Here is a 16,015-nt window from a genome sequence, read left to right as displayed (position 1 = left end):
TGCCCATCTCCGACATGCCCCCCCGCCAGCCACACCCGCCTCCGGACCTCCCCCCACGTGACTATCTCTCCAAGGGGCCGTCCCTGGCTCCCTGACTGATGGGTCTCTCCTCCAATGGCCGTGGGGGGCCGCCTCCTTCCCGTTCCCGGATTGGCGGCGGGTTGGGCCAATGGCGCTGCGGGGGCGGGTGCCGGGCCGTTCTGGGCGCGAGCGAGGTAAGATGGCGGCGGCGCTTCCTTGTTGGGGGGACGGCGCGGCCCCCCCGCCCATCGCAAGCAAAATGGCGGCGCCGTGGGGGGCGGGGGGAATCTGAGGTCAGCCGTGGGGGTGGGGTTATCCGGTGAGGGAGCGGGGGGGTCAGCCCGAGGGGGCGGGGAGCCGGGGGTCAATCCGGGGAGCGGGGAGCAGCCCCTGGGGAGGGGAGCTGGGGTCAGCTCGAGGGGGCGGGAGTTGTCCGGGGGCGGGGAGTCTGGGGTAAGCCCAGGGAGCTGGGAGGTCAGCTCGAGGGGGCGAGGAGCTGCCCGTGGGGGCAGGGAGTCTGGGGGTCAGCTCGAGTGGGGCGGGGAGCTGCCCGTGGGGAAAGGGAGTCTGGGGTCAGCTCCGAGAGGGCGGGGAGCAGTCCCTGGGGAGGGGAGCTGGGGTCAGCTCGAGGGGGAGGGGCGGGGAGCAGTCCCTGGGGAGGGGAGCTGGGGGTCAGCTCGAGGGGTGGGGTAGCAGTCCCTGGGGAGGGGGAGCTGGGGTCAGCTCGAGGGGGCGGGGAGCAGTCCCTGGGGGGGAGGGGGGAGCTGGGGGTCAGCTCGAGGGGGGCGGGGAGCTGCCCGTGGGGGGGGGTCAATCCGACGGGAGCAGGGGAGCTGGGGGTCAGCTCGAGGGGGGCGGGGAGCTGCCCGTGGGGGAGGCCGGGGGAGTCTGGGGGTCAGCCCGAGGGAGGAGCAGCCCCTGGGGAGGAGGAGGAGGAAGAGGGAGCCTCAGGCCAGGGTCCGTCCCCCCCCCCCCGTGGGTGTTTTATAGTCCCGTCCCCTTGTGGGGGTTGGAAGCCCTGGGGGGCAGGGGCCCAGCTCCAAGCCCGTGGCTCTGACTGGGGCCCTGAGCCCACAGCAGCGTGTTGGGGGTGAGTCTTGCCGGGAGGGCGAAGCGGGGCCTGGTTCTCTGAGGCAGGGGGTGGGATGCAGGTGGCTCACCCCAGAGGGGGTTATCTGGAGAACAGACCTTCCCCCGCTTGTCAGAGGAGGACGTTAGTCATGGCACAAACTGTGCCTGCACCCAAATGGCAGAGAGTTTGGGGCCCCCCGACTTCCCCGTCCTCTGCTGCTCTGGGGCCCCCGCTCTCACACAGCACAGTGGGGATGTAGGAGAAGTGAGCTGCAACGTGGCCAGGGCTTCCATGAAGCTCCAACTGCCCAATAAAGAGCAGATTAAATCAAGGCTGTGGGAAGAATTCCCTTGTCCTGCTCTCTCTTGTGCTGGTGGGGTGTCTCGTTTTGTGCCACGACACCCTCTGCAGAGCACAGGGACTTCTACTGAAATATTGGGAAATAATTTGGTCCCATTTCCCTTTGGTGATAGTAGCAGGGGATGGTCAGTTATACTAGAGTCTGGGGGTTGCTCCTGCTCTAACAATTAGCTGTGTGTATCTGTTGCAAGTGTTGGCATGAACAGAATTCGGATCCACGTCTTGCCGTCAAGTCGGGGGCGTCTTACCCCTGTGCCAAGGCCCCAGGAACCCTTGTCGTGTGCCTTCAGTCACCGCCAGTGTTCCCAGCCTCGGCTGGAAGGGCAAGAGTTCTGCATTAAGCATATCCTTGAAGACAGGAATGCTCCCTTCAAACAATGCAGCTACGTCTCCACTAAGAATGGGAAGAGGTGTCCAAATGCTGCTCCCAAAGCTGAGAAGAAGGATGGGTAGGTACCCACCACATCATGGTTACCCCTGTCTCTAGCTAGGGATAGAACTAAAGTGACCTGGAGTGAGGATCTGTCCCATGGCTAAGGCACAGTGCTAGGAGCTCTGAGTTTTATTCCTAGTTAGGCTGCTTTCTCATTGTGTGACCTTTAGGAAGTTACTTTGCCTCTCTGAGTCTCCCTTTAGCCATCTGCAAAGTGAGAACAGTAATCGTCTGGCAGAGGGATTAAGAATTCATTAATGCTTAAAAAGTGATTTGAGATCCTTGGGTGAAAGGTGCTGGAGAACTGTGTAGTGTTTATTGATGTGTTTGTTCCCTGGTGCTGGCATCACTGCAACAAAACTTTATCTTCAGTAGTCATAGCATCAGTTCTGACATACTCTGAGATCACAAAGATTTGTATCCTCGGATCTTTGAGATAAAGATGGTCAGTCCTGTGCACGTGGGCCTCTCTGCATGGACATTCAAAATCCTTGGTCAGTTTTTTGAAAGAGTGAGGGCTTGCCCCCATATTCTTCACCCCAAAATCCCTTCCCTCACCTCACTGCTAGGCCATTGCCACCTCCATGCCAGAGGTGACTGCATTTCAGTGATTATGCATGTGGTTTGTAAATTACGTGGAGTTCTTTGGTAGTATAGGAACTACAGAAATGACTGTCAGAGTTGCTTGAATTTATCATTGGCGTCGGAGGAGTGGAGTGGATTCTACTCCTTTTCCAAGCCAAGTGTCGTGAACGCTTCTTGCTCTGTTGCTATATTTGCCTTGCTGGTTGGAAGCGGTGAATTCCGCGAGCCAGACAGCATTTTGTTTTGTCCCCTCAGTGTGTCGTTCTGTGCTGAGCATGCCCGCAGGAACGCTCTGGCACATCAAGCCCAGATGAAGAAATCCAACCCCGGACCCATGGGTGAGACTCTTCTTTGCCAGCTGAGCTCTTACGCAAAGATGGAGCTGGGCTCCCAGACTGCAGAGAGCAGCCGCAGTGAAGCTAGTAGAATTCTAGGTAAGAGCTTTGAATGAAATAGACAAGAAAAAAGAATTTGGGGGAAGCCTCCTTCTCTGGAGCTAAAATACGAGAGGAACCAGCAACAAAGTCACCCAATTTAATCCTGGAAAGGGAACAATCCCAAAGAATCTGGTAAAAACGTGATGTCCCATGAGAGAGACTTTGCTTAGTGGACCTGGATCCAGGATCTCCCATGTGACCATAGTTAAGTCACTTCACCTTTCTGGATTAGGTTTTCCCCTCCTGCAAAACATGGGGCAACGCATCAGAGTGAAGCTGTGAAATTAAATTAGTAAACATCTGCAGAAGTGCTCCTCCTATTATCCTATCAGATGAATCCCCTTCCTTCTCCATCTTGCAGGTTCTGTGCCCTAGTTCCGTGGTTCTCAACCTTTCCAGAGTACTGTACCCCTTGCAGGAGTCTGAATTGTTTTGCGTACCCCCAAGTTCCACCTCACTTAAAAACGACTTGCTTACAAAATCAGACAAAAATACAAAGTGTCACAACCACACTGTTACTAATTGCTTATGGTCTCATTTTTACCACAGAAAATAAAATATTTATAAAATAAATCAATTGGAAATATAAATATTAGACTTAAATTTCAGTGTATGGTACATAGAGCAGTATAAACAAGTCATTGGTCTGTATGAAATTGTAGTTTGTAGTTCGTTCTTTTTATGTAGCCTGTTGTAAAACTAGATAAATATCTAGATGAGTTGATGTACCCCCTGGAAGATCTCTGTGTACCCCGCTTGAGAACCACTGCCTTAGTAAATGGACACAACTAGCTACAGGAGGTGCAGCTTCTGTCCTGCAGGGTCAGCTCGGCAGGGAGCGAGCCAGCAGTCCTCAGGTTTCTTGGTAGGGGAGATGAGTATTCCATGGGAACTGTGTATTTTGAAAGCCCAGATTTAATTAGTGACTTTCCCGTTCAAGCCCTGGAGCTTACCCTGCTATTTGGGGGTTGGGACGTCTGTGATGTGACCTGTTTGTCTCTTGAAGAGCTTGGTTGTGCTTGAGTAACAGCCGCCTGGAAGTGGGGCTGAATGGCCTGCCTCTGTAATGGCTTCTTTCCTTTCAGATGAGGACAGCTGGAGCGATGGAGAACAAGAACCTGTGACAGTGGATCAGACGTGGCGAGGGGACCCTGATAGTGAAGCTGAAAGCATCGACAGCGATCAGGAGGACCCTCTGAAGTAAGACACGTTGTGAATGCCTGTCAGTTGTATAGAATGGGGAGCTTGCTGCTGCAGGATAATAATAATTTAGATCCTTATTAAAAGACCGTTCTAGGAAGAGAAACGGCATCTTCAGTAATGCTACAGCTAAAAACTACAAATGTTGTTTCTCATTTGCTACATGAGCTACACCATGTGCTGATCTCCAGATAGGCTCAGGAAGAAACTCTTCCTGTGAGGTATGATTGAAAAGAAGCTGTTGCCTTTTTTGTGTGACATATCTGGTGTTAGCCCTCATTGGAGAGTGGGTACTGGGCTAGGTGGGCCATTTTTGGTCTGTTCTGGCCAATGTGATGTTCAGTATTATGAAGGATGCAGAAGAAAATCCTGCATTGCTGCAGTGTGACTACGTCAGTCTTGTATATCTCTAGAATTTAACCACCTCCACTCCCCGCTCTTAGATTCCTATGCTCTGGCTGGCTTGCAGGTCTCACTTATTGGTTAGATAGCTTCACCCTGCCAGGTGTGCTGCTCTGGGCTACCTCTTATCTGGTGCTATCTCAAGGCTATTGGCTAGCGTCTATAAAGCTCATATCTGATTGTCCATCACTTACTTGTGACCTGTTGAATTTGGTCCCTGTTTGTTACAGACATGCTGGCGTGTACACAGCTGAGGAGGTGGCGTTGATCATGCGTGAGAAGCTGATCCGTTTGCAGTCATTGTACATAGACCAGTTCAAACGACTCCAGCACCTCCTGAAAGAGAAGAAGCGTCGATACTTGCACAGCCGCAAGGGGGAGCATGAAGCCATAGGCAAGTACTGGTCCAGGAAGCCAGAGCTCTGTATTCCTCTGGCACAGCACATGTAGAAGCCAAACACAGACCTTTATGTTTCTTAGGGGTGATTTCAGTTCTTCAGTGTGCCTGAGGGTGATGGTATTTGTGTTGTGTGTGGTTGGCCAAGTGCTTGAAGATTGGTCTCATGGTGGGTATGAAGGTTGCCCGATTTCTTTGCTCTTTAGCGTTTGCGGTGTAGTGAGGAAACAAGCCTGCAAAACCTGAACTCTGGGAGAAAAATGATTTTCTCTATGGGATTTCCTGTTTTATTTTTTAATAAACAAAATGTTAGGGTGTGTAAGTCCTTGTCTACGCTAGAAAAGATTTGCTGGCGTTGCTGTACCGGCAAACCCTCCTTGTGTACATGCAGCTTCTATTATACCCGTTTGGTAGGCACACCAGCCAAAGCTCTTGATGCTGGTATAATTGTGTCTGTACTGAGGTTTTTTCTGGTATAGAAATGCCATAAAAAATCATGCTCTAGTCCATGCTGTAGGTTTGACCCGTCAACAGTTTCAGAAAGGGAGGAGTCCTTTCAAAATGCTTGTAGACTAACCGACTGACGTAAAGCTTCCTTCTGTGCCCCTTGGAGTAAGTGGGATGAGCTTGCTGGAGCTCGCACTGTGCTGTTCGCTGCAGAGCTCGCCACCACCACAGTGTGGAGCTGTTCAGTACCTCTCTAAGCAAGGAGTTGGAGGTCCTCCATAGCCAGCTAAATGGTCTGGCTCCCTGCATAGGAAATCCATCCCCAGTCCTGTTGAGTAGTGAACAGTGGAGTCCTCTCTAAACAGAGGAGTTTTGTTTAATCTGACTAGGACACTGCAGCAGTCTGGACAATGTTGTGTAATGCCGATTACCTTCTGGCTGTATCTCCCAGGGAGCAGCCTTCTGACAGGCCCCGAGGGGCTTCTAGCCAAGGAGCGCGAGAGCCTGAAGCAACTGAAGTGTCTCCGACGCTATCGGCAGCGCTATGGCGTGGAGGCCCTGCTGCATCGCCAGCTGAAGGAGCGTCGGATGTTGGCGACTGAGGGTGCGGCCCAGCAGGTACTTCATGCTGTAGATACAGGGAGTTCTGATCTCAGGCCTGTTTGGGTTCCAGATTCACTTAGCTCCCAGGTCTCCTCTCCTCCTCCTTGTGAGGATCATTCCAGCAAGTTGCATGTAGTTCCAGCCCTGCCAGATTTTCCATTGTAAAGCCCTGTCCATGGGGACATGTGAGCATTTACAGCTGATGTACTCCTGGCAGACATGGGGCATATGAAACCTCAGCCAATGAGTGTGGAGTTCTGTTGGGGCTGCTTTTATTAAAGGGACAGGAGCACTTATAATCTAGGCCCAAAATGTAGATCTTGAGAATTTTTCCCTTTAAAGAAAGGGGGTGGGCGAGAGGCTGATCTGAGTAGGAATAGATTTTCATCACTTGTCATTACATGGAAATCCTTTTTTTGTTGGAGTAGGGAGAGTTAAACATTCCTTGGGAGCCCAAATGTAGTCACCTTGTGTTGTGCAGGAGAAGCTGAAATTGAAATTGACTGAGGCAGTTGTTTCTGTATTACCATTTTGGAAAAAAAAAAAAAAGCTACCTAAATGTTTGAATGAAATTAGAGGATGGGACTGATTTTAAACTCCCAGTGGGGTGGGTTCAGCCTTTCCATAATGACACCTCACTCCCCTGCCAAAAAAAGCAATCTGGGAATGGCAGGCTGGTTTGCAACCCTCAGGCTGAGAATCCATGCACTAAGGCAAGGAAGTTCAGTATCTGCCTCAGAACTTGAACTCTTACTGACAACAAAAAGCGTACACCCCTATGGTGGAAGGTCGCTCTAATAGCTGAATGTGAGAGTCCCGTAAAGTGGCAGGTCTCTCTCCAGTCAGCAGCTGGGCAGTCCTCCTGTGTGGCTCTGATCTGTTCTCTTGGGCTCCTTTGCAGGCACACACCACTCGTTCCAGCCAGCGGTGCTTGGCCTTTGTCGATGACGTTCGATGTTCCAATCAGTCTCTCCCGATGACCAGACACTGCCTCACTCGTATCCTTTTATCCTCCCATCTGTAGTGAGCTGCACATGTGACTGTGCCCTGGTAGCATGATGTGTACTGGGGTGTTTGGATCCTCATTTCTGTGGGCCCTGAATCAAGGCCATCGGTTTGCTGTAGCCGTTGGTTTCAAGCAGGAGCCCAGAGGAATGCCTTCCCGTGGTCTGTTGGCTGTTCCAGAACCTCTGACAGGGAACAGCCAATTCAGTTGGAAGCAACAAGCGAACCGTGGAGGATTACAAGACAGCCACAGGCTAATTTCCAGCTGTGTTAAACTAAGATGGAAGTAAATTGGTCTTTAACTCATATAATGTAATCCTTGAAGAATCCTGGCTGTGGATGCTGATAAACATCTAGAACAAGGAACTATTGGGTGGAGCCTTTTGTGAGTCAAGAATAAATCTTAGCTCCACTGGGAATTGTCATGGGTCCCTAGATCTGCCCTGTCTTACTTGGATTCCTTGGGGGGTGCTGTTTATTTAAGTGCATGTCCACACTGAACAGTGAGTTTCATACTGTCTCCATGCCATGTTTGTCTGACTTCAGAGCAAGTCTGCTTGGCTTACAGGTAAAACGGTGGGCCAGCCCGCAGATTCCCACTGCGTTCTTTCCAGCTCCTAGATCCGCACAGTAACAAGCCACATTTGGCCCCCGGTTACACCTGTAGGGGTTTACACTGAGGTAACTAGAGGTGGAATTCGGTGCTGCATTCAGAGCTTAGTTTTAGCAGTTGTTGCTGATGGGAGCTGGAGTTTACTCTGGCTCACTCTCCCAGAGTCGTGTTGGCTAAGTGGGGCTGGCAGCAGAGGAAATTATTAACTTTGTTTTGTTACTAAAGTCAGCAGATCTGAGTCTGATTACACACAGGGAACAGGTGTGTGGGGCAGGAAATGGCCATTGTTTCTCTAGGATAAATACCCTTAAAATAGCTTAACTCAGGAGACATTTGCAGCTGGCTAGCTCAGAGCAGTGCAAGCAATGAAAGGACTGTATAAAAATGTCTTCTCTTATGTCTGATTCGTGTCTGCTATTTAGTGGAACAAACAAGATTTTACTTTGGTCAGCCCTGCTGAGCTGATAGAGTTATAGGAGAACCATCTGTAATTTCTTCTGCTTCGTGCATCGTTGATAGACTCCTTGGCTCTGTTTGGTTTTCAGGAAACTAGATTGTTGGTAATGATGTGTGAAACAGACAGAACCCAGCTGGATTCTCCTGTTCCAGGTGGGATTGGTGAGTTTGATAAATCATGTTTTGACCTGTAAATTAAGCATTTGATCTGGAGTCACTGAGAGTGATTAAAATCTGGAGCCCCACCTTGCTGTTTATACAGAGCCTCTTTTCTGGTGGCATCTGCCCTTGAGCATCTGATAAACCTAGGCTCTTCTGGTGTAGGCTCCATACTGATTCCGTTAGTCTGAATTACTAGCTTCTTTAAGTCTGACTGGGGATCTTGTCTGTGTATTAAGAGAGAGGTGTGTGTGTGTGAAGGATTTAAGAGGAAATGGTCATCCTGAAATCTGGTCAACTTCAAAAAATGAGTTAAAAGCTCTTTCAGGTCCTTCGCCTGCGTTGGGAGTTCCCTGCCAGTTTGTGGTTTTACAATCTCTGTGGTTTTATTGTTTTTCACTCCCTTGTTGCCATGCATAAAAAGGGAAACTGTGAAAGTAACTATGCACAAAGACCTAGTAACTAGTTATTTTTGTGTGCCTCGACTTCGTGGGTGGGTCTGACTTGAAACACCTTAAACAAGCCCGATTTCTCCAAGAGTGCTGAGCACCCAGTCTCTGAAAATCCATTTAAGCACCCAAGTCACTAGTCGTTTGGGCTGGAGTGCTGTCATCTGCAAAGCGAACAAAGTGGGGGGAAATTGCTCTAATTTGTCACTTACCTCAGGAGTTCTCTGTAACAGTAATAGGCCACAAGTTACTGATGGGGGTGTGATTTTACATTTGGCAGGGTTCCTTTAAGGGGTCTTCAAATGGGATTGTTCTTGTTCTAGTTTCAATAGTGAGCGAGTGGCAGTCCCCAGCTACTGTCTGCTGCTGGAGAGCCGTAGAAGTAGGATGCCATTGGAGCTATGGTCCGTTTGTGATTAAAGGCAGGAAATCCCATTTACACTATTGGCAGGAATCGTTTTTCCTCTAGGCACTTTTAGGTACAGAAGGGATGAAAATCCGGAACTAAATTCCTAGATTTGGAAACAGCTGTGTGCGTGCTGGTATAAACACTGAGATCCCTGCTGCATGGTAGATGTTAAGGGTTGTGCAGATACTGATGATATTTGCAGTGGCGCATTACATTGCATTTGTAACACTGCCCATCTGAGGGGCTGGGTGGGAGCTTTACAAGCATTCAGCTGAGCCTCATAACCTGCCCACCAAGGTTGTCAATAATATCCCTGTTGTACAGCTGGGGCGCACGCACACTTGGCCAAGGTCGCTGAGCAACTGGGGACTAGATCCCTGGTCGCTTGAGTCTCTGCTTTGTGCCCCAGGACAAGACACCTTTTGGTAGCAGGTTTCTCTGCCAGGCTCTGTGCGTTCCCCTTGACTGTCGTCCCAGATATTTGTCAGGACACCAATCAGACATTGTTTAAGCTGTGCCAAGGGTCGGAGGAAGCGCCCTGCGACAAGCCAGTTCCTGTAAGCCTCTCTGAGAGTCCCTGCTGCCCGCTTCATCTCCAGCTGCCGCCTCAGATGTACGTACCCGAGCCGGTGCTCTCGGTTCCAGAGGAGCTGGACGCTGCCCCTACGGATCAGTACTTGAGCACTGCCGAGCTCCAGCCCACAGAGAGCTTACCCCTGGAGTTCAGCGACGTAAGTTGGAGCAGCCGCATGGCGTGCTGTAGTGCGGCGTGCAGGCATGATGTCCTCCAGTGAACGGAGGTGAAGAGCATTGCTGTCATCGTTACGCGTGTTAAAATATCATGTGGGGGAGGAGTGGGGCTATTGAGCAACAGATCCCAATGCCTTTGCAAACCACAGAACCAGGTATCGCTGAAAAGCGGCCATCTCTAGGGAAGAGAGCCCGCAGCGCTCTGCGTGACATTGGGGTGTACAGGTAGTGAAGGCAGACCCCCTGCCCTTAGGAAAAGAACCCTCCACGCTGAACAAGCAGGACCTCTAGTTTTGAGGGACTCCTGAAAGGTCTGGACTCAGAATATGGTGCCTCAGTATCGTGGTACCTGTGGTGGTGTGGGTTTGCCTGCTCATCTGAGCTGTTGTATTGAAACTGGATAAATTTCTGAAAAGGGCAACAAAAACGATGAGGGGGATGGAACGGCTGCCATATGAGGAGAGATTAATAAGACTGGGACTTTTCAGCTTGGAAATGAGATGACAGAGGGCTATAAAATCATGACTGGTGTGGAGAAAGTAAATAAGGAAATGTTATTTCTCATAACACAAGAACTAGGGGTCACCAAATGAAATTACTAGGCAGCAGGTTTAAAACAAAAGGAAGTATTTCTTCACACAACGCACAGTCACCTGTGGAACTCCCTGCCAGAGGATGGTGTGAAGGCCAAGACCATAACAGGGTTCAGAAGAGAACTAGCTAAGTTCATGGAAGATCGGTCTGTCCATGGCTATTGGTCAGGAGGGGCAGGGATGGTGTGCCTAGCCTCTGTTTGCCAGAAGCTGGGAATGGGTGACAGGTCACATGATGATTCCCTGTTCTCTTCATTCCCTCGGGGGTCCCTGGCATTGGCCACTGTCAGCGGACAGGACGCTGGGCTAGGTGGACCTTTGGTCTGACCCAGTCTGGCCGTTCTTGCGTTACAAGTAGGCACAGTGGGGTGAGCTGAGACTGGAGTTTAAGCCTCTCCTGCCACTTGCCTTAGGGAGACCAGGTAGCAAGTATGAAAAATTGGGACCGGAGGGGTGCAATAGGCACCTATATAAGATAAAGCCCCCAATATCGGGACAGTCACGATAATATTGGAACATCTGGTCTCCCTGCATGTGCCCTTGGCTGGTACTTCAATCATTTCCTTGGTTTGTTTCTAATCATTGAAGAAAGAACCATCTTGTGTGAGATGTGAGAATTCAGAGGGTTTGGGAAATGTTTCTTTTGGTGGGGTTTTAACCTGATTGCTCCTTTGCAACTGCTAGTCTATTTAAATCCGTACTTAGGGGCTTTTTTTTAAAAGCGGCTTTTTGCGTCTATCCCATAAAGGATGCACAAGGGTTTTAATCCTTGGATTACTGGGATGTCCTGCATGCGGGTTAAGCCTCCATGTTGAAAAATCCTAATGAAATGTATTTAAACAAAAATATTGCAGGTGCTCTGAACTATCTTCTGAATGAGACATTTCTTGCTTTATAAATTAGATATTACCAAACTCTCTGCACACTTTATTCCAAAGCAGACTTTTGGAATCAACTTAAAAATAGCTGGACGGGAGTGCTGAGAGAGCCTCCTTTAGCCATAGGGACCCTAGAAGCCATGGCATTAATATAGGAGGCCATATGCCACCGGTCCAGCGACTCGAAAGCCCCTGAGCGCTGAAGCTGCTTGTTCGGAACCTAGATCAGCTGTGGCTGCCATAAAGGCATGAGCTGACAGCCGTGAAGGTCAGCGGAGCCTTTCCGTTGACTGCCGTGGGCACTAGGTCAGTTTTCTTTGCCCTGGGGTTTGAGTGTTCGCATGGCAGAACTGGCCTGCTGGTGCGTGCAAGAACAGTCTTTGGGGGAGGAATTTTCTCAGGGCAGAAACGTGTTGGAGCAGGAGCTGTGACTTCTCTTGGCCTGTGCAGGACGTTAATGGCTGTTCAGACAGGAATTCAGGAGCCTTGTCTGTCCGTCTGGCCTGGCTGTGGACTGCTTTGGAACAGCCCGACTAGCACGTGTGATTCTCCATGCTATTGAGATAAGCATGGGTCTGCCTTGCTAGAAGCACACAAGTGATCAGAGACCCAGGGCGCCTCGTACTGGAGTTCATTCTGTCAGAAGGATCCCAGAGGGAACCTTTCCACACTCCTGCTTGAGAGGACTCAGGCCTTTGTCAGCATCCAGAGCCTCTGCATTTTATCTAGTGTAACGTGATCCTGTTAACATGTCCTCTGCAGCAGGGCTGGCTCCAGGCACCAGCTCAGCAAGCAGGTGCTTGGGGCGGCACGTTGGGGTCTTCGGCAGCAATTCGGCGGCGGGTCCCTTGGTCCCTCTCGGAGGGAAGGACCTGCCGCCGAATTGCCTCTGAAGAAGAAAGCGGCGCGGTGGAGCTGCCACCGATTGCGATCGTGGCTTTTTTTTTTTTTTTCCGCCACTTGGGGTGGCAAAAACCCTGGCGCCGGCCCTGCTCTGCAGTCACCGACATTCCACCCTTCAAAGCCAAAACAAATACCCTCCCCTAACAATAGCCTCCAGCCAGTCCTGGCCCCCGTGTCAGCATTCTCATCAGCACATCCAGCAGACACGGGGGCAATGTATTTGTGAGCATGGCAGAGTGGAGCAATAAAACTGAGGAGGGGGTAGGTAGATTTTGCAATGGTGCCTGTCTGGCACCCAGAGAGGGCTCTGCTGGAGTGTGATAATCTGGGTGGGGCCCGTGAGGCTCCTGAGAGATTGAAATTAGATCCTCACTCAGACCTATTGCCACCACCCCTTAGTTGGGTGCTCGCCCCTTCCTGGTCATCCAGTTTGAGAGACAATGGTAGGTCATGCAGGGCTACAGATCTCTGGGGCCTCGGATGTGTCTTCAGTGGAAGTTCAGCATTTCCTTCCCAGATTGAAATGCTGCTAGGGGGAGGCAGATTTCTTTACTGGCTCAGCATGCTGTGCGTGCTGCACCCAGAATTCCAAACTCTTGGTTATCAGAGAAGGGAAGCCGCAGACAGGCTGGGTTCTCTTCACGCTGGCACGGTTTGGAGGAAGAGAGAAACTGATCTGAGAGCGAGGCTGGAATTCTTGGTGCATGCTGCTCCGACTTCCTCCCTCGCGCTTACAACAGGGCTGAACTATGTTGACATGGGTCATTGTGGGGGAAGCTTGCCGTGCCACTGTCTTTGCCTGCCCTGCGGTCAGAGGATTTGGTCTTCAAGGCCAACAGTCACCCACTGCTAAAGGCCTCTAACAAGATGGCCAAGTTGGGAGGAAGACCTTGAGGAGCTGGAATAGGATTGTCCCTGCCTCCCCTGCCCTCCATGTGTAGCTGTGTTTTCTGGCAGCCTGATGGACTTAGGAACTACTCCATATGGTGGCAGGGACTGCCTGGGCTCAGCCAGCTTGGCTGCTGCCTTTGGATTCTCCCAGGGCTTTGGGACTCGCTGAGCCCCTGCAGTGGAGCTCTGGGTGCCCAGCATTCCTAAACTCAGGCCCCTGGTCTCTGCCCTGTGATGTAAGTGGGTAATGTGGAAAGGGGGCCCAAATCTCGCCTCTGTAGTCCACGGAGCCCCTTGAAGCCTGCTGGCGGGTGTTTTCTCTTGCAGGACTTAGACGTGGTGGGAGATAGCATGCAGTGTCCCCCTTCCCCTCTGCTCTTTGAGTCCTCCGGGCCCCTGGAAGATCAGGCGATCACAGATATTGCCGAGGCTGCTGTAGACATACTGGCCCATGAAGAACCTCCTCAGCCAGGCATCCCGACCCAGGCAACTCAGCTGGACAGAGGGAGCTCTTCTGGCCAAGCCGCCTTGCCAACTCTGGAGTCTCATGCAGAGCCACCCGCCCAGGTAGAGCCGGGGGATGCGCCTGGGGCTTCCAGCCATGAAGCAGGAGCAGGAAAGCTCCCGATCCGGACAGTATTTCCCCTCCAGAACTCTGTCAGGAGTTGGACGATGGGGGGAGGTGCTACTGGGTCAGCTCTGTATTGGCCAAAGCTCCGCCCAGCCATATTACGTGTGGACGATCACGTTTCCGGGCATTAGCTGATTGCCTGCAAGGGTCAGGAAGGAACCTTTCCCCGCCATGCCTCCCTGCACAGCTGAGCTGGTGCACTGTGTGTGTGTGTTGGGGGGACAGACAGGAGACATCTCTATCGCAGGCATTGGGGTGTGGTCTGCACTGAAGGCCAGGTACCAGGCCAGTGGCTGGAGCTGCTGTGGAAAGTCCTGTCTCTCCGGTGTGGTGATTCCAGAGGAACGTTTACTCTGTAGCTGTCTTGTTTCCACCTTGCTCCTCCCAGGCATCTCGAACACCTCCTCCCCCCACCCCCCTGCGACATCCGGTTCAGACCCATCGCTCAGCCAGGAGATTGCTAAGGGGTTGGTGTTTTCTCTGGAGGTGGCCCCTGGAGCCCTTTTCCCTTCCCTCAGATTGCTGGGGAGGGCTGGATGCTGCTTCCTCAACAGCTGAAAGGGCTCTCTGGAAAGCTGCTCCCAGCTCTTACCAGCCTGGGGCACTAGGGCCTAAGCTTGGGATTCAAGCTGGCGGTTCTGAAATGCCCCAGCAGCAGGCCCTGAATCAAGGCCATCGGTTTGCTGTAGCCATTGGTTTCAAGCAGGAGCCCAGAGGAATGCCTTCCCGTGGTCTGTTGGCCGTTCCAGAGCCTCTTACAGGGAACGGCCAATTCAGTTGGAAGCAACAGTCTGCAAATGGAGGTCTCCACCAGGAGGGGGGCAGAAGTGGGAGGGCTGCCGGACTGGAATCGCTCTGGAGCTCCCACCCTACTCTGGCCTGGCTGCAGTGCCTTGTGGGTCCTGTGCTGAATGCTGCTCGCGTGCATGTGCGTGAACAATCCTGCTTAGGGCCTGGCTCGCGGTTCCAACTCGGTCAGCTGCTGGGATTGTGACTGTGGGTTTTCTGTCTTTAACAGAGTCACCTGCAGACTAGGGTGGGCAGGCCTGGACCAGAGGAAGACAGGAAGCTGGCAGATGCTGCAGCCTCCACCCGGTCACATGGAAGACTGGCAGCAGCCAATGGGAATCCAGAACCAGCCTCCATCAGCTGATAAGGTCTTGGATTAGAAATCTTGGCCGCCCTGAAATGCACCTGAGCATGAAATACACGTGGCTGACGGAGTATGGTAACCCAACACTTCACCCTTCCACCCGAGAATTGCGGCCAGATCAGTGAAACCAGGGAATGGTGAAATGTCTGGCCAGAAGCTCACGTGACAGGTTCCAGCCTTCCTGCCAGTCCCTCCCCCTCACTCAGTTCTGATTCCTTTTGGTGAAGCCTGCCAAAAGCACAGCTGGCTAGTGAGACCGTGTCATTCCCAGTCAGGGTAGAAGAGACGTAGACAGGGTAGGCGGCTCGTGGGACACACTCTCAGTTGGGGATGTATCCATGGAGAGGGGTAAATGAGCCAAACTGAAAGAGTTTTCCCAGGTGGGGCTGAACATTCTCGAGTCTGCCTGTCGGGGGTGCATGTGCTAGGCAGAGGCTTGGCTTGTTCAGATTGTAGCACCGTGTACTAAAGCAAGGTTCTCTCATTCTGGTGTGCGACGGCTGTCATTCCTCTGGCGCTGTAAGCCTGAAATTCTGCTCCTCACCCTAGCTTTAACCGATGGATGAGCCCGTAGGTGCTAATCGTGTGTAAAATAACAATGTATAAATGTGCTGTACAAAGTTTCCAGTTTGTAATCCCCACCCCCAAAACAAAAACAGACAATAAAGACATCAGAAGAAAATGACTGTCCATGTTCCTGAGGTTTGTCGCCTCCTGCCTCTGCTGCCACACAGTGCATCGAGATCCTCCTGCGAAAGGTAAAACGGCTCGTAACGCTGTCTGGATTTAGGGGCCTCATTTAAATTCGGGTGGCGAGGGGGTTGATCCTTTGAGCGTTGAAGGAAAAGGGAAACTCCCCTGCTCTCTAGGGCTGCGTACATAAAGCAGAGCAGGAGCTGCGGACCTGGGATACTCTCGCTAGTCTGGGAGCAGTTTCATTGTTCGCGAATGCTGTGCGTGCACAATAGATCTTCGGAGGGGAGGGGAGCGGGAGGAAATGCAACTTCACGTCATCTTGGCCCCTGTGTAACTTGAGAGCAGCCAAAGGAGAGAGACTGCAAGGGCACAGCATCCTCTGTGTCGGGACCAGGGGCCGTGGGCCTCTGGGGAGTTTGTGGAATGAAAACCATGTGGCCGCAAACCTCCCGAGTCTTGCCACGTCCGGTAA

At 51.8% G+C, this 16,015-nt stretch overlaps 1 protein-coding gene and 2 non-coding genes across 6 annotated transcripts; all 3 read left to right on the top strand.

Moving 5' to 3' along the window:
• Nucleotides 1–112: 112 nt before the first annotated feature.
• On the top strand, nucleotides 113–15,533 carry KANSL2 (KAT8 regulatory NSL complex subunit 2). 4 transcript variants are annotated; one of them, XM_039514485.1, is made up of 10 exons: nucleotides 113–215; nucleotides 1,645–1,902; nucleotides 2,727–2,905; nucleotides 3,994–4,108; nucleotides 4,741–4,904; nucleotides 5,806–5,972; nucleotides 6,859–6,955; nucleotides 9,526–9,779; nucleotides 13,391–13,630; nucleotides 14,713–15,533. In XM_039514485.1, exons 1-10 carry the CDS (start codon nucleotides 115–117, stop codon nucleotides 14,845–14,847), a joined length of 1,710 nt encoding a protein of 569 aa, XP_039370419.1. In that variant the 5' UTR covers nucleotides 113–114; the 3' UTR covers nucleotides 14,848–15,533. The 4 variants fall into 4 exon arrangements, with proteins under 4 accessions (XP_039370419.1, XP_039370423.1, XP_039370420.1 ...); XM_039514486.1 differs by lacking the exon at nucleotides 113–215 and adding an exon at nucleotides 234–314; XM_039514487.1 differs by lacking the exon at nucleotides 113–215 and adding an exon at nucleotides 984–1,111.
• On the top strand, nucleotides 7,049–7,185 carry LOC120391500. Its single transcript, XR_005591362.1, has one exon. It is a non-coding gene; the product is annotated as a small nucleolar RNA SNORA2/SNORA34 family (small nucleolar RNA).
• LOC120391495 lies at nucleotides 14,350–14,486 on the top strand. Its single transcript, XR_005591357.1, has one exon. It is a non-coding gene; the product is annotated as a small nucleolar RNA SNORA2/SNORA34 family (small nucleolar RNA).
• Nucleotides 15,534–16,015: the final 482 nt, after the last annotated feature.

This window comes from Mauremys reevesii, linkage group 25 (genome assembly GCF_016161935.1).
Source record: "Mauremys reevesii isolate NIE-2019 linkage group 25, ASM1616193v1, whole genome shotgun sequence".
NCBI lineage: Eukaryota > Metazoa > Chordata > Testudines > Geoemydidae > Mauremys > Mauremys reevesii.
The sequence above is the reverse complement of the archived record's forward strand: the minus strand, read 5'-3'. Positions and strand labels throughout refer to the sequence as shown.

Bases quoted from the DNA above. Each gene is read 5' to 3' on its own strand.
- KANSL2 (XM_039514485.1), top strand. From the start codon at position 115: ATGGCCGTGGGGGGCCGCCTCCTTCCCGTTCCCGGATTGGCGGCGGGT. The intron at 1,903-2,726 runs GTAGGTACCCAC...TTGTCCCCTCAG, and splicing joins AAAGCTGAGAAGAAGGATGG to TGTGTCGTTCTGTGCTGAGC. The intron at 6,956-9,525 runs GTATCCTTTTAT...CTGTCGTCCCAG, and splicing joins GACCAGACACTGCCTCACTC to ATATTTGTCAGGACACCAAT.